We start from the raw sequence: 21,460 nt of genomic DNA, 5'->3' as shown, positions 1-21,460 counted from the left end.
AAAGCTTTGGGGGAAGTGGGAAAGAAGTAGGGAGGGGGGCGGGGGTGGAGGGGGGGTAGGGGGGTTTGAATAAGGGGTTTACCCAAATGAATGATGTGTAATTTGGAACAAGAAGTACAATCTCACATGTTTATCTACCATCTTAAGACAAGTTCCCACAATGTGTTGGACTGTACATTCTCAGCTGCTTTGTGGAAAAGTGGTGGCGTCCCTTTGCGCTTGCTTTAACATGCAGTCTACTTGGTCTTAAAGCTTCAGGCCCCGCACCCAAAAACCACTGGTGTACTCATACTGTATCTACACACTCGTTTGTAAAAAAAAAAAAAAAAAAAAAGCAGGATATAATCTCTTGTCAACACATCAAAATCAGCCACTGATTTACATTTACATCTGACAATGTTTCTCGGAAAAGTACCTTAAATGTGTCTAGATCAACTTCACCTCTAGTCTACAGTACAAAGATACAATACACAAGAAGGCTGCGCTTATTGATATAGCAATAATAAGAGGCCAGAAGTATGTTTCATTTCAACAGTGAGCTCGTGAGTTTGTCCGGCTGCAGTTTGCCGGGCATGAAGTGAAACAGAGCGTGAGCGGTTTCTGCCTTTTACAGCAGCGTTTTCAAAGCCCGTTGTTTGAGTCGAGAGCTTGGGAGGTGGCAGATCTCCAGAGAGACAGTCAGGGACAGCAGCGCCGTTGTACTGGAACAGATTAACACAGTGCACTCGCGCAGCCCTGACCCCTCATGACAGCTCCACAAATAGCATTATGAGTGCAGGAAGTTCTCTCTCAACCAGCCTGCAGCGGCAAAGCAGCAACCTTGACAAAAACCTAATTACCAACTGCGCAAAACAAAAACAAACGCCACAGAACATGTCCGTTTTTATAATTATTGAGTCATTGGAGAATGTGCAAGCCGACCTCAATTAAGACTAGCGTGTGAGGACATGTAATTTAAATCTAATCAGTAGAAAAGCAGCAGAGTAAGCTGATCTATGGCAAAAACAACAACTTTGCACGCTTTGTGCTCCTCGCTCCTGCCGAGTGAAATCAATGCCACAGGTAGCAGATTTAAATAATGATTAAACTAAGTGCTGCCGGGGAGTGCTGTGTCCACACATCAGAATCTCTCACCCCTCTCTCCCCCGCTCAGCCTCCAATCATGTTCAGCACACAGGGCCATGGTTGGTAGGGAGGAGGAGGCCATTCAGTGGGTTTTAAATGCCTCACTGCACTGACCACACACAGACGTACACAAACAACACACAGAGGCAAATTCTGCAATCGTGCACTTCTTTTTTCTTTAAACCAATCCTGTTTTTTCCACCTCAGATCTTTCACCAACACCTTCACCCTCTGATGGCTGTTTTTTTTGTTTGGCTTCTGTTGGATCTTGCAACATGCCACAGTTATGGCGTTTCTCATAGATACTATCACGTTTCTCCCTCCCTAAGCAATTCTACGAAGCAGTAACCCAAAATGTGCTTGCAACGAGCATCTAAATCTCTTGGAGCACAGAGACTTCCAAGTCATTTTCTACAGGTAAATGCTTTGTTTAAGCCGACACTCTAAGCAATGCGCTACTTTGGCAATGATTCAATCACAGTTAACTAGAGGGGGAACAGATGCGATACATTTAATGATTGCAGATTTAAATCAGAGTCAGGTAAATGACGCTGAAAGCTGAAGAATCAATGTAGCACATTTCACCCCGACCAAACCAAGGTAAACCCCATCACATCACCCAGGAATGCTGCACAACCTCACTCTCCTGCTCTTCAAGGAAATGTGTACATTTTTTTGTAGGAACTCAGTTTTGAAGAGCCAGCCTTCAACATGCATGTCAGAAAGAAAACAACTTGTTCTTAATCCCTTCATCCTTGTATAAACAAATTCAGAGGACTACCTTTTATAAATTTGTAAAACGCCTGCTGCTTAAAAAGATTTTGGGATGCCACAAAATCTAGCAGACCCAGATGGATAGTCTTTCCAGGCCTTCCCCCATTGTGTTTGTTAAGTTTACAATCATCCCAAAGCCTTGACAATGCAGGCACATGTGCTGAGGGCCAGATGGGTACAGACAGATGCCTCCATTTGACCAAAGACGACAGATCCGGCTCAAAGAAAGGAAACCTGGTGCTTTTGCTGCGTTTTCTCTCTCGCAATTCTTTATCAACTCACAGGCAGGTCAGTGTGAGGGTGTACTAGACACTGTCAAATACACAGAAACACCCAAACAGAACAGAGAGATTGTCTCCTCTCGCTGTGCTACTGTGACCGCTCAGTCATTCTTTGGGGGGGTGATGTCCAGTCCAAACAAACCCGACCGGCTTCCGGACGCTTCGCTCAACAGCTCACCGTGCTCGGCTGCTGTTTGCACACAAAGTCCGATATGAAGTCAAACTCATTCTGTCCCAGGAAGAGCTCGGGCAGCTCTTGAATGCGATCCAACCCAAGCTCCAGCACTAGTGAAGTCAGAACCTCCTCGTCGATCAGATCCATGTCCATGCCGTTTAGTCCCAAAGGGCCGCCGATGTGCTGCATGCCTGATAGCTGGGCCGGACCCACCCGATACTGAGCACCATTGGGCATATGGTGGCCGTTGGCTGAGACCAGCGGGTGTCCATGATACTGAGTGTTGAGTTTCTGCAGATGCATACTGGCCATAAGCTGCTGAGAGGTGAGGTTACCAGGGAGATACTGCTGTGGGTGTCCACCCTGCTGCTGCTGCTGATGATGCTGCTGCTGCTGCTGCTGGGGGTGCATGTGGTGGTGCTGCTGCTGCTGCTGCGGACCCTGGCCATTGTACATCATGTTTCCAGACATCATCTGGTGGTGGTGGTTGGCCATGGGAACTCCGTTCACAGGGCCGGCCATCCCGCCAGGTCCCACCATGCCCTGCCTCTGTCTCATGGCAGCCTCCATGCTGTTCTGAGGGTTCCTGCCGTAGTGCATCACCTGGCCGTTGGGCAGAGTGCGCATGCCGGGCTGGCCGTTGTGCTGCGGAGGTCCGTTCATGCCCATCCTGAAGCCGTGGGTCATGGGCATCATCATGTGTTCAGCCATGGCCTCTATCGCCCTGAAAAACATATGTGGGAACATATAACACATCAAATTAGATGCTCTTTTATACGACCCTTTGTCATTACAACCTAAATACACTTAAAATACCCAGAATTTAAAGGAGCAATCCACCACTTTACACATGAAGTTTAGTTTACTCCTCACTACTACTACTACTTCTAGTGCTACTCAGCCTGAATAATGCCATTGAAGTAAGGCTGGGCAATATGGCCAAAACATATTATCAAATTTATTTCCAAGTTTTTGGACAAATCACTATTAGTTTTCTTATTTTTCCCAAAAAGAGAGCCTAAATATATAGTATATATATAGTATAAGACAGTTAAGCAAGAATCATAAAGACCTGCAGCACCTGCAAGGCTGTTATTGTTATACATAAGTACAAGTTGCTTGAATCCACTTTAATAAAATGAATTTCTTTGCTCCTGTTGTTTGTGTTTGTTGAAAGAGCATGAACCTGATATTTACAGCCAGCTAGTGTTAGCGACCCAGCAGCTAGACAAACTAACTGTTCCATCGACTGCCATGGAGTCTTTTTTCAGTCTCATAAATGCAGGGTTAGATTCAGATAGCAGAGCCAGCTAGCCACCTACAGCAGTGGTTCACAAACTTTTTGGTCCAGGGTCCCCCCACAGCCCTGTCAGATGAACTCACGCACCCCTTCATCGATTCCCAATGTATGTTCCAAATGTATTGTATGTATGTAACATTAATTATTATATAAAAGTGGATATTGTTATTTTTAATACAATTGAACTCTCAATATTAACGTTGGTTTGGTTAGCAATTGTAAGACTACTACTCAAGGCTAGGCTACTGCTACTTAGAGTAAAGCTGAATGTTTCAACCATTTATCCATTCACGTTACTGTTAGCTAACTATTTTAACCATTTCTCCATTACTTTAAGCTAATTATTTGAACAGTTAAATCCTTACTTTTAACTATTATACCATGTATTCATTACTTTTAGCTACCTGTAATTCTGTGCTCGCTTGCTAACTAGATTTCACACACTCTTACATAACTGCATGTAGTGTTCAGGTGTTACCGTTGACTTAATGTTAATATGTGGATATATTCTTTTAATCAAATGATAATTTATCTTTTTTTTCTTCTATTATCTTTCCACATACCCCCTGACAACTGCAGAAGTACCCTTTGGACGGTTGTTACTGCAGATGGCTGACATAGCCCGCTAGCATCAACTCAAGGTAACCTTTTAGTGCATGTTTAATGATTCCATTTTCATGATTTAGACTCAAAAATACAAAATTGAATTAATCTAATTCATTCTATCGCCCAGCCTAACCCTGATGGGTTGTCTTGGATTGGGCTTTTTTTTATGGGTGTTATTTTATATAAAGTCTTCATTACTAACTGGAGGTGTGGGATTGACAGATGTAAGCATTTAGGAAGCAGGGACGGTCTAACCAAAGAAACTAGCATGCATTATAGGAAAAGTAGGATCTAGTGTTTTGGGGATTTTGGCCCATTATTGATACTTAAAGTCATGATATCTCAGTCTCTGCTTCCATAAAGACTCTTGTGAGTCCGCTTCATTTTATAGCAGTGCAATACTAAATTGCTGGAGTAACCCTTTGAAACAATCGCATGAGAACAAGCCCTGTCTCTCTGTTGAAACTCTCCTTCCTCCTCCAGTTTCTCTTTCTTTATTTGAACGCTCCCAGTCACATTGAAAGTGTCCATCTCAAAGCTCCAAAATGACACCATCCGAGACTTCCCGCTGGATATCTCACCGACGAGGGAGGGCAGCAATACCCTTGCAGCCAAAAGGACGCAGAGGAATGCTTCTCCAGACCACACACACCTCTCCCCCCTCAACACACAGCACACTGCCTCTGTCTTCACACAGTCATTACAAAAGACCATCAACTAAAAGATAACCTACACATGATAAACAGACCCCATCCAAGCTGAAATTGTAATTTGCTGTCAACGTGATTGGCTTGTTAAAATTGATGGCAATGGCATTATTTTATCCGTTAATGGGATTATCATGAAAAGACAGCCAGCTAGAGCAAGCAATCGAATAAATGTCTCCTTCTGTCTGTGAAAAACAAAGACAGTTGAGGCTTTTAAATCCCCCAAAATTGAACTCTGGTGGTGCCCCTGGTTGCTTGTGGCAATTCAAGCCTTTTTAGTGCTGATAAAACAAGACACTTTCCCCAATAGCCTAAATCCTCCTTCAAATCCTTCTCTTGTGTTACCTAATTATACTCTGTAATAATCAGTGGAGCTTCTGTGCAGATCTGGATAACCATTCAGCCAAATGCCACTTTGTAAATAGATAGTCTGAGGGAGGATAATAACTGCTGACATTATTACACAAGCATGAAACCTTCTTTTATCTTAAGCTATTTTTTTATCCTCGGGGATTGACATTCGATGCCACAAATACAACAGGCACTAACGCTGCAAGTAAGCAATGTGACAAGGTGAAATCGGATAATGTAATCAGCGGGTTTTTTTTTTTTTTATTACGTAAAGGAATATTAAATAACCAGCAGTACAAAGGGAAAGTGCAGCCTCTCTACCTGTAACCTGTTTAGTGAGTAACAGAAGACGACACCTACCCGATGGATTAATGTCGAGTCCGTCCGTACGGAGAAGTTGGATCAATGCTGGGGTTGTTTCTCCAGCTGATGCTCCGGCTACATGCAGCCCTGCGGCGGATACAAACTCTGCGGCGTCTCGGCAGTCGGAGGAGTTTGTTTTCTGGGTCAATTCAGGGATTATATGCATCTATAAAGCACAGGGAGAGAGGGAGGGAGGGAGGGAGGGAGAGAGAGAGAGAGAGAGAGAGAGAGAGAGAGAGAGAGAGAGGGGGAGCTACCGTCCTTTCCGTCTCCTTTGTTGCCATTGGTCCTCCCCCTTAATCACTGTGCAAAGAAACATTCACTAACTACCTCCGCTGATCCACCGGAGCAGCAGAGCCCCGCTCAGCCGAGCCGCGCTCTGTGTGTCCCGGGAAGATTTCACCGCCGGCAGCCTTCATCACCCTTACACTATAATCCGTAATGAACCACACTCTCTTAACTGAAAGTGCAGCTGGGAAGGATTTTTCAGGCTGCTGGCACATCATATATTCACATCATATTATTTTAACATATATATAGCCTAGGGTTGTCCCCTAATCGGTTGTTTTGGTCTTAGTCGACTAAGATTTCTTTAGACGTTAGTCATTTTTATGTTTTTTTTCATGCTGAATTAATTATTTCTAAAAAAAGACTATGAGTCCATCTCTGGTAAAAACACAATTTAATCGATTAGTCGACAAAATCATATGAGTGTTAGTGGACTAAGAACGTCTTTAATTGACGACAGCCTATATAGGCTTTATATGTAGGATGAAAACAATGGATGTCCATCACCTTCCTCTTCCTTTGTGTTGGCGTTCTAAACTTCAGTGCATTTCTGAGAACTATGGTTAACTGCTCCTCAGATCTCTGCAGGGTAAATCCAGACAGCTAGCTAGACTATCTGTCCAATCTGAGTTTTCTGTTACACGACTAAAACTACTTTTGAACGTACACATGTTCCACCAAAACAAGTTCCTTCCCGAGGCTATTTTCCAGTGGCTCCGTGGCTCCATCCGGCGTTTAGTGCCACCCAAGACGATTGTGATTGGTTTAAAGAAATGCCAATAAATCAGAGCACGTTTTTCTCCCATCCAGGAATGCTGTGTGGACTAGGCAGACCCTCCTCGGCAGCTCTGTGGAGGAAGGTCTGGCAATGCAAGACTAAATGTTTGGTGATAATTCTCTTTGGGTTTGTCACTATGAACGACTCCTTTCACATTACACGCATTCATGTGATCCAATGTTATAATATAATATTGATAAGTACAGCCTTAACCAAAGTGGCTCTCCAATGATGCTTCTTTGCAGGTCTATGGAAAGAAGGGTGTTATTAGTAAGCGTATGGCTGCAGACACATGCAAAGGTGTTGGCTTCAATTAAAGTGAATGGGAGATGGATCGAATACTCGTCGGGTGGAAATGTAATGTACAAAAAAAAATCCATACAGGTATAAAAGAAACAACCTCATGGATTTAGCAATTACACTCCCCTCAACATGTATAGGCAAAACCACTTGGTGTAGTAGTATATTATGTTGTTTTTAGAAGACAGGATTGCACAAGTCTACTAGGAGCCAAAACCAAAAATGTGATGACATCAGTATTCCCAACAATAAAACCCAAGTTACAGAATGGTATGATATTACCCAAGAGGACATCCTCGATATGTCCTGGGGATTTTTACCGAAATTACAATTTACAACATCTCATGATTATATACTTTAATAATATAAATAACATATAATGGGGGTTTTCTAAATAGTACCAACATGTTTTGTTAGCTTAGTTCATTTTCAGGGGTTTAAAGCAATACTATGTTATTTTTGAAAGTAAAAATAAAAAGTCAAATTCATAAGCAATAAAATGCCCCTTGGTCAATAGTACTAAAATTGCTTTTCAAGGCTGTAGGTAAAGTTTGACACATATTAAACCGTCATGGTTTAAAAATTCACGTTACAGAAAGTAATAATTAACCTTGTTTGCAGGTGATGGTGTCTTGTCAACAGTTTTACAGATGTCTCTTTTACAATGTTGGTCCAGAGGATTTTAAATGTATTATGCTCATTTTCAGGTTCATAATTGCAATTTGAGATTATATCAGAATAGGTTTACATGGTTTAATTTTCTAAAAACACCATATTTTTGTTGTACTGCACATTGCTGCAGAGATTTTCACCCTGTGTTCAGGTCTCTGTTTTAGCTACAGAGTGAGACCTCTCACTGCTGTAACATATTTGTTGTCAGGTGCACATGCTCAGTAGCTAGGTAAGGATTACATGAGCTAGCTAGCTGTTTCTCCAACTTTGGCTTGTACAAGGCAGGATTAGCCGGGAGACTTCTTCTAAATGAGGGCGCACTTCCAACTTTGCATGGAATACCTGCAGAACAGGGACATGTAAGTAGTTCTATACAATTTATTTTGTAGATAAGGGCGAATTCATGTGTGTTGTAGCGTGTTTTAACGAGCTAGCATTAGCTATCGTTAGCCCCCTAGGCCCCTCGTCTCGGCTAGTTACGTAGAAAGCCTTGTAGATTTTGAACAGCTCACCCGGAGACTGAAGGCAGGACACAAAGTCTTTCAAAGTTTGTATGTATGTGGAAGCACCAGAGACACAAAATAACACCCCAAATCCCAGAAAAAGTGATTTCTTAATAATAAGAGCACTTTAAGTCACAGTACGACGGTTGGCCACTGGAATAAACTAGCACAAGAATAAATTGCCATGCTGTATCCAGCTCTCTTAAAGATAAGGCGATTTTACACATCAATGTGTGTTTCCAGGTGTTGGGGAGTACTATTGCATAACAGTTGTATAAAGCATGTAGTGTCTCCAGAGGGAGCTGTATGAAGTCTGATTAATTTCCTAAAGTGATCAGTTGGTGCTGCATGCTAGTTACTTTGCACAGCAGCTGGATTCTTGCGATATCACGATAAATATCACACTAAATATCACACTAAAATTCATCTTGTCAGGCTTTAAGTAATGCGTTTGTGTCTAACAGCAGCAGGCAAACCAATCAGCGTCCGGTGAGGAGCTACTAGCAGCTACGGCGTGGTTTATGTGTGTGTAGTCTCGCATTGCCAGACCTTCCTCCACAGCGCTGCGGAGGAGGATCTGGCTAGTCCACACAGCATTCTGGGATTGGAGAAAAACGTGCTCTGGTTTATTGGCATTTCTTTAAACCAATCACAATCGTCTTGGGCGGTGATAAGTGTCAGACTCAATGATGGTGCCTCTGCTAAATAGCCTCGGGAAGGAACTTGTTTTGATGGAACGTGTACGTTCAAAAGTAGTTTTAGTCGTGCAACAGAAAACTCAGGTTGGACAGATAGTCTAGCTAGCTGTCTGGATTTACCCTGCAGAGATCTGAGGAGCAGTTAACCATAGTCCTCAGAAATCCACTGGAGTTTAAAATGCAGAGATGTATATTAACGAAGTAGAACTACTTCACTACTGTACTTAAGTACTAAAAGGCTGTGTCTGTACTCTACTGGAGTATTATTTTTTTTTTCTACTTCCACTTTTACTTCAGTACATATTTTCGATGAGTTTAATACTTTTACTCTTACTTTGCATCGTTGCTCGTTACAATTATAAAAATGTTAGGAATCATTCCAAACCCACATCATCACTGCCAGAGCGGTAGATGGCTCTGTTACCAGGTTTGATGAAGCTGGCTCATCATTGAGTGAATCAAGCCATCAAGCTGTCCTATAACATCTTTTTTTAACATCTTCTGGGACCGCAGACATCTTTTTAAAGCAGATGGACTTTTCCTTAACAAGCCAGAAGTAAAGCTGTTCACCTCTAGCCTACTTTACTTTCTGCGCCACACATCTGCTCCCTCGGCTAAGGACACGAGACAAGATGAATCAAAACAAGAGGAAGACACAACAAAGTGCGGCAGGGATCCACCACAGCCCTGAGCAAAGATTTGACCATGGGAGACCACAGAGCGGAGATGAGAAATCTCAACCCTTCTTTTTTACCCGTCCAACACTCCTCAAACCCCCTTATTGAGGGTTGGCATTTCTGGCTCAGTACTAAACTGGTTTGAATCCTACTTAAGGAATAGGAACTACTTTGTGTCTATAGGTAATTATGTATCTGAGCATACAAATATGATGTGTGGAGTTCCCCAAGGCTCCGTTCTGGGGCCTCTTCTGTTTAACATCTACATGCTTCCACTGGCTCAGATTATGGAAAACAACAAAATAAGTTACCATAGTTATGCGGACGACACACAAAGTTACATAACCTTATCGCCAGGGGACTATAGTCCAATACAAAAACTGACTAAGTGCATTGAACAAATTAACGACTGGATGTGCCAGAACTTTCTTAAATTAAATGAAGAAAAAACCGAGGTGGTTGTTTTTGGAGCAAAAGAGGAACGATTAAAAGTCAGCGCTCAGCTTAAAACGAAAATGTTAAAAACAACAGACAAAGCCAGAAATCTTGGTGTAGTCATAGACTCAGACCTGAATTTTAACAGCCACATTAAGACAATTACAAAGTCAGCCTATTATCACCTTAAGAATATATCAAGGGTTAAAGGACTTATGTCTCAGCAGGATTTGGAAAAACTTGTCCATGCTTTTATCTTCAGTAGACTTGACTACTGTAATGGTGTCTTTACAGGTCTCCCTAAAAAATCAATCAGACAGCTGCAGCTGATTCAGAATGCTGCTGCTCGAGTCCTCACTAACACCAAGAAAGTGGATCACATCAATCCAGTTCTGAAGCCTTTACACTGGTTTCCAGTGCCCCAAAGAATAGATTTCAAAATACTTCTACTGGTTTATAAATCACTAAACGGTTTAGGGCCAAAATACATTTCTGATCTGCTAGTAAACTATGCACCACCCAGACCTCTCAGGTCGTCTGGGACAGGTCTGCTTGTTGTCCCCAGAGTCAGAACTAAACAGGGGGAAGCAGCATTCAGTTTTTATGCTCCACATATCTGGAACAAACTACCAGAAAACTGTAGGTCTGCCGCAACTTTCAGTTCTTTCAAATTAAGGCTGAAGACCTTTCTTTTTGATGTTGCCTTTCTTTAAATAATTGTTAATTTCTTATACTGCACTGTCAGTTTTATTCTTGTCTTTTTTTCATCGTTTTTAAATGCTCTTTAATGTTTTATGTAAAGCACTGTGAATTGCCCTGTTGCTGAAATGTGCTATACAAATAAAGCTGCCTTGCCTTGCCTTATAAGAAGACCGCGCGTGCTCCCGTTCTGCCTTTCACTCTGCTGCCTGCCTGCATTGAGAACACTTGAGCTTTGTTAGTTTGTTTCGAGATGGAAGAACCAGAAACACCACCTTCAACACCTTCAACTTCAAGTGATCGTGGCGGTGAGGGTGAGGAAGGAGACCACCCCTGGCCCTACTTAGACTCCATGTTTTCATTTGTTGGAGTGAAAGACAATTCATATAGAATGAAGTGCCTACTCTGCCTCCTGAAAGATTGCGAAATAATGGCCTTCAAAAATTCACCGTCGAATCTGAAGAAACATATCAAGGTAAGTTACAAACATAATACACAAATGGCACACCAGCTTGAGCTATCAGTAAGCGCTAGCTAACTAGCTACCCGCAGTTCATGACATGCTGCAGTGTTGTACATTCCTGTCCTTGTACTGCTGCTACAGCCAAAGCAATTGTGAGTGTCCTTTAGGCTAAACATTTGAAATAATATAAACAATATGATATTCAAACTTTTGAACTTTTCATTCTCTTTCTTTAATAGCTACATAACACAATACTTGTACTTTTACTTTCAGTACTTGAGTATAGGGTTGGGTACCGAAACCCGGTTCCACTATGGAATCGGAATCGTAAAAATCCAAACGATACCCAACCCTACTTCAGTAGTACATTTTTAAATAAACTACTTGCAATACTTAAGTACAAAAAATGTTGAATATTTAAGTACTTCCACTTAAGTGTGGTGCTTAAAGAGCTCTTCAACTTCTACTCAAGTCACGTTTTTGATAGAACACTTGTACTTTTACTCAAGTCTGGGTCTCTAGTACTTTATACACGTCTGTTAAAATGCCAACACAAAGAAAGAGGAAGGTAATGGACATCCGGCTGAAATGAGGGACATCTGGCGGAATTTCCGCCGGCACCTGAACAATCCCGGAAGTAAAATGTCGTGGATATAGACCAAGGTGTGTGTGTGTGACGTCCTCGACTGTTCAAAACAACAATGGCGGACGTGATAGACAGATCGCTCATTCAATCACCTGCCAGGTATTTTTTTGAAAGTGTCTGCCCTTTTCCAGTTTCCAAAGACAGCTTCTCATACGGTCCTGTGTTAACAAACCATCTGGCGCATCAGGTTAGCAGGCTAGAGGCTTAAAGGTGCCCTGCCACACATATTTCATTACTTTGTGGTCATGTCTGACGTTCTACCATGGACTCTGTAACATTTTTGTGGAAAGAAATGCCGTGGTTACCTTGTTTCAAGCCATTCTAGCGTGGTATAGAAAGCCCGCAGGAAGAGTCAGCTCGATTTGTGCCAGTTCTCGTTAATATTCAACGAGCTAAGCTGCTTGACTTAATTGGCCTCATTTCTCCGCTTATTTCTTTTCAGTGGCTAGAGCTGACAGAGGAGGTAGCAGTTCATTTTCACATTCATCACATAACACAAACTCAAAAAATGCAAGTAAAAACGGTTGAGTTGCACTGTGGGTAATGTAAGCCCCAGGTTTTGACTAGAAAGAAGAATGCAGAAAAACAAAGTGACAATATCTTTGGTTCTGCTAATCAATGTAGTTTTTTTTTTTACTATCCTTTGTCTGCCAGTCACAGGTGCTGCTGCAGGAGTCAACGTTGAACAGAGTGGATACACTCCCATCAGGATCCCCACACCCAGCCTGGTGCTACTGGCCTTTAACACTAGTTTACAACCAAGTAACAAGAGGCCATGCAAGGCTGTAATCCACACAGTAATCTGCGGGCACAACATCAACATCTCTTTAGTAACAAGGAGAGTGATTTTACTCTGTGAAAAATGACCATCCTCACTGTCAACTATTTGACAGTATTAAAACATCAACAGCTAAGCCTTTAAACTGAGATTAGCAGCACAGTTTTACAGTCATAAACCCACCACACTAAACTAGTTTATCTCTTACTCTCACAAACAAAAATAAATGCACACAACAATATATTTTTCTTTACCTAGCTCTATGTTTTTCTCTCTTAAACTCCAAGAAAATGGATTGTTTAGTTCCTCAAACAACAAATACAAGCTAATGTCTAGCTTTAGATGTCCATGGTTCTGTTTCATGCTGGCTAACATGCCAATGACTCTACTCTTTGTTCTCATTCCATTTAGCAGAAGCGTAGCCCTGTACACTGTAGCACAGTGGAGCCAACCATACCTAAAAACATTCTGTCAGCGCTAATTCAAATGTCAAATATATTCTGAAATGTATGGAACAGACTCATTTATGTCAAACTAAATCAATTATAAAATCTTTCTGCTGAACAAAGTTCAAAGGCCAGGGGCCCCTTCAAGGGGTACCAGACAGACAACACTGTAGGAACACCAGTACAGGAAGACGGCAGGTGCATAGCCCAAGCCCACGGCAAAATATATATATATTCTGCCCTGCAGAATACAGTAGTGAGTGTTTTAAATCAGTAAAAAAAACAAAAAAACAGTGAGATTTAAATTTGTGGTTAAAAAAATAGGAAAGAAAGAATGGAATGAATTTATGGGCTCCTTAATTGGGCACCTTGAGTCTGGGCCCTGGGTCCTCTGCCCCAAGAAAACTATTGCTAGTGATGAAACAAGTGATAAAATATAATTTAATACTGTATGCATGTATTCTGTAAATACCAACAGTAGCTGCTGTTTAGCAAAAGTGACATAGCTCGTTTTGGGATAACAGGTAGCTACAGTCATTTAGTCAAGATAGAGGTAAAGTTCTCCTCCAGGTTTTACTGTAAAAGTCCATAATGTCCACACCTTTTCAGATGATAAATAGGACGTTTATTTTTAGTATGAATTTCCCAGTCAATATTTTTTTTTTTGATTTACTAATGTTCGTATTTATTGATCCTCTTTGACCTTATTTACATTGGTCAAAACTACAAGGTACAATTTGACAATCTTTCAGTGCAAAAGCTACAGTACACTCTACTGAAGCATGTGTTATAAACATTATGCCTTGTTCTTTGCAGCACAATGAAATCAAACCACCTCCATCCAGCTCTGGAGCGAGCACAAACCAGCCAGTCCTTTTGTTTTGGCCTCCCTCCCTGTGTGGAGAAAGTCAAACCCCCTCAGCAGGAGCTTGGTATGTATTCCTGTTGACATACACACACACACTCACACACCCTCTGCTGCAGAGGAATGTGTCCTATTTTTGGGCCCCTAAAGTCAGCCAGACTTCCAGGCTCGTTCTAATGCGTTATTCACTTGACCATTGTGTTTTTTGGTTGTTCTCTTTTGGGTCAACGCTGTGTGTTTTGATCTGCGGCAACAGCCTCATCCATTTATTTGCAATTAGCAGTTGTTCTCAGCAGTTCTTGGGTCAGGCTCATGTTGTTTGTTCTGCCAAATACAGCTGGACTTTGAATTTGTGGTTTTTCAGTCAGCGATGCGCCCTACTCTGCCTCTGATTGGCTGACCTGATATTCTTACCCTAAGCTTAACCAATCTCACTCCTCATGCCTTAAACCTAACGAGTCTCGCATTGCCGGGCCTATCTCCACAGCGCTGTGGAGTAAGGTCTGGCTACAAGACAGATACAGTACATTCTAGGATAGGAGAAAAGAAACACTCTGGGTTTATTGGCATTTCTTTGAACCAATCACAATCGTCTTGGGCGGCGCTAAGCTCCGGACGCAGCGATGATGGCTCTGCTAAATCGTCTCGGGACGGAACTTGTTTTAGTGGAACATTTGCACCCCGCAAAAGAAAATGCCACAAAAAAACAATGAAGTTAACGGTTTACACAATACAGTAATGTGAGCTATTTACATTAGCTTTAGACATGATTAAACGCAATTTGGTCTTACCAGTGTATCTCCGTGTGTACTTCGTCCACAGTAATCCCACCAATCAGTCCCAAAACCTCCCAGTTAGAAAGGAAATGCCCTAAACATATTCTTTGCAAATCTTTACAATTATTCCCTGAAAGAACCAGGCAGGCCTGCCTTATTGCACGATCCATTTTCTTCAAAACTTGCCATTTCCAGCATATAGCTTGCTAGCTCAAAGTTTTTTTGTTTTTTTTGTTTCCCATAGCGAAGGGTTATAAGAATGGCGACACAGAGAGAGCGAAAGGTGAGGGTCAAAGTCTGACATCTTACCCGCCGGATGTCAGGCTTTAACCTTCCGTTGATTAAGACTAAAACCTAACCAATCAATCAACCAACCAGAGGCGGGTCATACCTTCGCCCGTCCCTCCGGACCATCCATTCTAGCATCACCTTTGTGCTAAGCTAAGCTAGCCAGCTGCTCGTGGTAAGAAAGCGAGTGGGCATATTTCTCAAAATGTCGAACCTGTCCTTTAAACCTGCGTGAAGCTGGCCCCCTATGTCATCCAAAAATTATTAAAAACACTGTTATTCGTTTGTGCTACGTTTGTGCCGGTTTGTGCCGTAAAAAATATTTTTCCCCATTAATGTCCGAATCTCCCCAAAATGGTCTCAATCGTTTTTTTAATAATTTTTGGATGACATGGGGGGCCAGCTTCAACCAGGTGTCCTTTAAATGTAATTTTTAAATGCATGTTTCTACATGTAATGTTACAAGTATGTTCCTAGATTCTATAAGACAACACATCAGTCATCTCTGCACTGCTTTGTTGAACGCTGTCATGTGCTATCAGACATGGCTGCGTGTAATAATGTGACAACCCTTCAGACTACTCTGCTTATTTGACCTCATTTGCTTGTCTGAGAGTTACTTGCTGGTCCGAGCGAGATAGAAAATGTGTTCTGGCAGTTAACCAATGCAACTGTTTCTCTTGGTTATTGATCATTACTCATGACTCTGTGGTCCTACATACTAATCTTTCGCAGCACATGCTGTCAAGTGTTTTGGACTGCGTGCCACATTATGTAATGACCACAGCTTCTATGCAAAGGTAGGAGGACGGCTTGGATGTCATTTGTTTATGTGCAACTGCTAGAACAAAGACAACAACAGCACTAATTCTCTCTTTCTATGAAGCCTACTCGTTTACTTGTTGTACCCCCTCACACCGTACACATCCAGGTTTCATATTACTCACTGCTTCTTGTTCCCCGTTCTTCCCGCCCCCGCAGTCCACCCCGCTCCATTTACACTGTCTCTACTTTGAATGCTTATTCCAATAAGGGCTTTATGTATTGTCACAACATGATTAATGCAGTTTTTGCAAAAGGCAATTATTGCCAGTAGAAGGGCAAAGCCACACACGAGGTAATCACAACAGACCAGTGCACGAGCTGCAGCCCCCGCTCTGCCACTTGCCCTCATCCAGACAGAGAGCGTCGTGAAATAGATTTGTAAAAAGGTCATTGGAATAAATTGCCTCTTAGGTACAGTAAAATGTGTTTCTATGTGTACTCCGGCGACTCAAACAGCCTCTCACAAGTCATTGAGCTGTATGAGTGGCATATTCATTAGACAGTCTGTGTATGACATTTATGATCAATAAGAAGATTACAGGTGTTTTCACATTTGTCTATGCAATGGGAACTTCTTAAGTACATCAGTCAGGATATATTTTATTATTCTATTCTGTAGCAACACAACAGTGAAAGTTGCTTGGTGGTAATTAGCTGGTGTGTCGACTTGGGTTTTATATTTACATAGGATATTTGTGGAAAACAGATAGGAGGCTGAAGTCCTGCTTAATTTAATGTTATACATTATGAGCTAGGATGCTATTTAAATGTTTTTTTAATAATGCTGAAAAAAGAAACAACCACAACTAACAAAATCAATGCCCAATGCCCAAATCATACGGCATGTTCACATTATATGTTGTCTGGATCAACGGCAGATCATTTACCTGATTATCGCCATAATATCCGGCGCTGCCTGCCTCTATGACGTGATGTTAAACAGCCAATCAGCTGCATTATTAGATCTTGGTATAGCATGCTGCTCACTGACGCTGATGAGATTTACTCATTAGGTATTGAAATTGGGTATTAAATGAGGAGAACATTTTCAATACTTTAGAGGCAATTCGGTCGGTGCCTAAAAATGAATTCGGTACCCAGCCCTACAAAACACTAAAAAACCATTACTGAGCTCACTTATACAAGTGTCTCTGTGAAATAAAATATTAAGACACTAAACCTCCACTGCTGACACGTGATTCAACCCGTAATAATGTTGCATATATTTAACCTGATTGAAAAGATTTGGAATTGAAAAATGTACGTGCATTCCAACCATCACATCAACAGAGGACAAAAATGACAATATGAGCCTTTATCCGTCTAACCACAGTCTTCGCTTCCTTGTTGAGTGTCCAACAATAGAGGGGGCCTCCTCTCTTCTTCCCTTACCCTCCTCCTGCTATCCTCAGTAGGGAGGGGCGTCCCACCTGCTGCTCCAGGTAGTAGAAACAGGAGCATATGTTGTTTTATTAGTCGGTGTTTGTGTGTGTGCAACCACGTGCGTTCATGCATGGGTGCTGGAGGTGCTGTTTCTCCCCTAATGTCTGTGTTTGCATGGGAGGGGGAGGGTCGGCTCTCAGATTCCTGGTTCTCTTGGTGTGAGCTGTGTTGTGCTCCAGCAGTTCCATTTGGCCAACAACACCCCCACCCCATCCCCACACACCAACCCCTAACACCCATTAGACAACCTTTACAAGCCCTGCCTGCCAAGATCAGGTCTGATCCTATTAACTCTTTCCTTATGTAACTAAAATGGCAGGAGTCTCTGTCGGTCTGTCCTTCAATTTTCTCGGCAACCGTTAAAGCTCTTGAGATCGACGCAACATATTTATTAGTAGTGCGTTATGTACACGCTGTGTAGTGTAGAGAGAGGTCCCCTATTAACTGTTAGACCACCGAACGGCATGTGGTAAAGCTCGCTCTTCATCGCACGCTTCATTACATTCAAGATCAGATGCAAAAAGAGAGACCGGAGATGTCAAATTGTAGCAAACTCAAACATTTCAAGCATCAGTAATGCAACTTTCGGAAATTCTAGAACTTTCAGAAATAGCCTGGACCAAAATAGCTAGCTGCTAAATTATTGAATTTCTTCGATTTTTGGAATAGTCATGTGGGTCATTTTTGAAAAGGACCTGTTGAGAATGATCACATCCCTACTGGCACTTGTATTTTCACTTAAATTGAGAAAAATAAGGTTTAACATTGATAAGTGCCTGTGGCTCTGTTGACACTGCGGGCCTTCACTGCTTCCGTCTGATTCTTTTGGATGACCATTCAAATCTATTCTAGGACACAACTCATATCTGATACCAATAGGAGCTGACAGCAAGGTCCAACAGACCTTGTTTATAAAAAAGTATTGACTGATTTAAAGTGTTAGCCCACATACCAATCATACATGTCTGGATTTCTTTCCATCATTCTTTTTGAGGGGGCTTAACATACTCAAAAACTCACCAAAATTGGCGGTCGTATCAGGCCTGGTGAAAATGGCTTGCTAGCGCCCCCTACAAACATTAAAGAATTGAGCCCCTGCAGTACATTTTACGTAGACTTACGAAATCTGGTATACATATGTATCATATCAAGAAGTACAAAAAACGTCATTGGAACCATACCCTTAATGCAACAGGAAGTCTGCCATTTTCGAAAGTTTGAAATCAGTGCGTTTTTGCCCAATTCCAAGCACACATTTTAGTGTGAATGCAGAGAAAAATGAATGCAGATTTACTTTACCTTTTTTTTTTTTGCAAATCCACAAATCACTGCAATTCCACTGGAATTAATTGAATTTGCCATAAAAAAAAAAGTATCGTTTTAAAAGCTGGTGTGATCAGGCCTTAACACAACAGGGAAAACAGGAAGTGGGTTTTTGGCAGTTTCAGTGTAAATACTGACTGAATTACTTGCTCAGATGGGATTTTTTTTTACAGTGTAATAATAGTGGCACAATGTGTCTGTTTATACTCAAGACTGTCTGTTCATAGTGAGTTGTGTTAATGCCCTATGAGTCACTGCTGCATGGTCTCCTCTGTTGAAATACGTTTCCAAGAGAATGGCGAAGATGCTGTTAGAAGACAGACATAATGTACGGCGTCTGTCTAATAAACGTTGGTTACGCTTGTGTCTGACTCATTCATATGACACTACTGTCACAGGTTAACCTCCTGTGTTGTCATTTTTCACACTCCAGTCTGCAATTGTAGTTTCATACTGCAAAACCATAGAATTGCACAGAATGACGTTACATAAGCAAATTCAGTCTAAGGCTTTTGTTTTCTCTCATCGCCTACAGCGTGATTTATGGTTCTGCGCAGGCTCCACACAGAGCTTTCTCTGTAGCCTACGTAAGGCCTGAAGTTTATACTTGTGCGTTGGTGTGTGCGTCAATCTCTTTAAAGACAGCTACACACCGGGCCGATAATCGGCCGTTGGACAATCTGGCGAAGTCGGTGACTCGAGTCTGTTCGGTGTGTTCCGTGCCGTCGTCCGTCAGAAGGGCCGTCATTCCTTCATTTTGGCCGACCTGACGTGTTCAGTTGGAGACAGGGCAGTCGGGACTCACAGAGAAACAGCGAGCGGAATGAGCGTGACTAGAGTCTCTCAAAATCTGACGAAAATCTTTTAAACTGACCTTTGTCGATCTCAAATGAAGACAGATTCAGCAACTGCACGGCCTATTTCTCTCTTAAAATGTTTTCAGAAACACGTTTCATTGAACTATTTTAGTACAATATGAGATCGTATTCTGAACAAGCCGCCATGACAGTCTGGCTTTGAATTTCTGGACAAAACAAACCCATGTGACTCATTCATCCAATCAGCTGCCGGTTTTCATTTTTGGGCGACAATACAGATTAGCGTCGCCTGCTGTTATGGAGACGTATTACGTCTCTTCGCTTTGGTGTGTTCCGAGGCACTTTTTTTGACCGACTCGGGGAGACTGATCAGTCCAACTGCCTTTTCTGCCGACGGTCGGCTGTTTGGTTAGTGTGTAACTGCCTTAACCCATTCAGACCGGATCACACATCTGTGTGTGTTTACCTTTAAGACCGGATCACGCATCTATGCGTAGTCACCATTAAGCCCGGCAAACGCATCTGCGTCATTTTGAGCGGTGTCATCTTTTTCAAGGCACATGGCCAATTATATGCACTGTGATTGGCTGAAATATTGATAGGATGAGTGACAGAGATGCTTAGGGATTTTATTTAAAACACATGTGACTAATAAAATGCTTTGTGATTGGTCGAAATAAGCCTACACGTACAGCACGTTTTCTTTTACCGTCTATGGTTTTGGTCGACATTTTTAAATACCATGCTACCGATCCGTCATGGCTGACTCAAGTGAAGGAAGTGATATTGATGAAGTTACGGAGGATGATACAGGACCAGATTTAAATGATATCCAAGATGATTTTGATGTACCAGCCAATCGCGTAGTTAGAGAGCAGTGGATCCGAGCGATGTTTCCCGGGGGAAGAGACGCTGCCGCCGGCCATGGAACTCTCCGCCTCCCGCTGCCACTGGAGCTCAGATTGCAGGTCAAAGGCGGCATATATATCATAAAACACATTCTCACTTGCGAAATGTTATCCTTTGCTGTTTTTCTTTCGTTCGAACATCCATAAGCAGCACAAAAGTCCAGCATATCTATATTGATTATTATTATTTTTTTTCCTTCGTTATTTTTTTTTTTTCAGTAATTTGTCCAGTACTTTTATGACAAAATATCTGCAATATTAATGACATTCCCATCAGTCTCAACCTCCTAATGATGTTCACTCAAAAGTATAAAATAATGAAATAAAAATAAATCTGTACTGATTTTCAAAATATTCTTGATGTTTTTGTTGTTTATTGATTTAAAAAAAAAAAATGCAGTTGAAGATTATGGCCAAGCAAGTCAGTCAAGTTGAAAGCCAAAGAAGTAAGCTCTCAAATGCTTTTTATTCCATATTTTTATCTGCTATAGAGCCTGAGAAATTAAGGTTTTAGTAGGCGTTTAGTAGGTTTTTGGAAACCCTTAGGTTTTGGGAGGGGGTTTACAGAAAAGTACTTATAAGGCCTTTTTTAGCAGGCGTTTTAGGCCTAAATGGGTTAAGAGAATACCAGGGTCAGCATGTGTGTGTGTGTGGGGAGTGTGTGTGAGAGTGACGTGATTAGCTTCGGAGCGAGTAGCGACTCTAGAGTCATAGTGAGAGAAACAAAGTGTCTCCTCTGTTCTTTCTGACCACGGTGGGAAATCTGGAGCAGGAAAAGTTAACCCTCTCCTTGATTTCATGTTGTTTATGGAGAAGGAGAACCAGGAAATGAGTCGGGGGAAATGCAACACTATCAAGCCACGGCCGAGCGACATGTAGTTACATTTTTCACGAGGTGCACAGCAGGCTACGGCGTATGGTCTGGCGTAGGGTCTGGCGTAGGGTCCGTGTCTCTGTGTAGCCATGGTGTAGATTTAACGCAGAAGCATAAATCACGCTTAACTCTGCACTCTCTCTCTCTCTCTTTCTCTTGTTTTGTTTTTTTAAAGATATAAAGATAAATGTTGTAGTTGGTTACATGTTTACATGTCAATAATATTCAATTCCAATTCCCTTCCCTAATGAAAACAATTAGATAATGGACAGGTG

The 21,460-nt window shown here is 41.9% G+C and overlaps 1 protein-coding gene and 1 long non-coding RNA gene across 2 annotated transcripts; one reads left to right on the top strand and one right to left on the bottom strand.

Annotated features, from left to right (window-relative positions):
* Window positions 1-301: 301 nt before the first annotated feature.
* Window positions 302-5,895, bottom strand: LOC116035695 (cbp/p300-interacting transactivator 3-like). Its single transcript, XM_031278968.2, has 2 exons — window positions 5,680-5,895; window positions 302-3,079 (listed from the first exon to the last, which is right to left on the bottom strand). The coding sequence occupies exon 2, from the start codon at window positions 3,064-3,066 to the stop codon at window positions 2,347-2,349; it is 720 nt and encodes a 239-aa protein (XP_031134828.1). The 5' UTR covers window positions 3,067-3,079; window positions 5,680-5,895; the 3' UTR covers window positions 302-2,346.
* Window positions 4,232-5,898, top strand: LOC116035696. The gene is made up of 2 exons (XR_004101432.2): window positions 4,232-4,296; window positions 4,745-5,898. It is a non-coding gene; the product is annotated as an uncharacterized LOC116035696 (long non-coding RNA).
* Window positions 5,899-21,460: the final 15,562 nt, after the last annotated feature.

The sequence above is a fragment of the Sander lucioperca genome, chromosome 16, assembly GCF_008315115.2.
Source record: "Sander lucioperca isolate FBNREF2018 chromosome 16, SLUC_FBN_1.2, whole genome shotgun sequence".
Lineage (NCBI taxonomy): Eukaryota > Metazoa > Chordata > Actinopteri > Perciformes > Percidae > Sander > Sander lucioperca.
The sequence above is the reverse complement of the archived record's forward strand: the minus strand, read 5'-3'. Positions and strand labels throughout refer to the sequence as shown.

Bases quoted from the DNA above. Each gene is read 5' to 3' on its own strand.
- LOC116035695 (XM_031278968.2), bottom strand. From the start codon at position 3,066: ATGGCTGAACACATGATGATGCCCATGACCCACGGCTTCAGGATGGGC.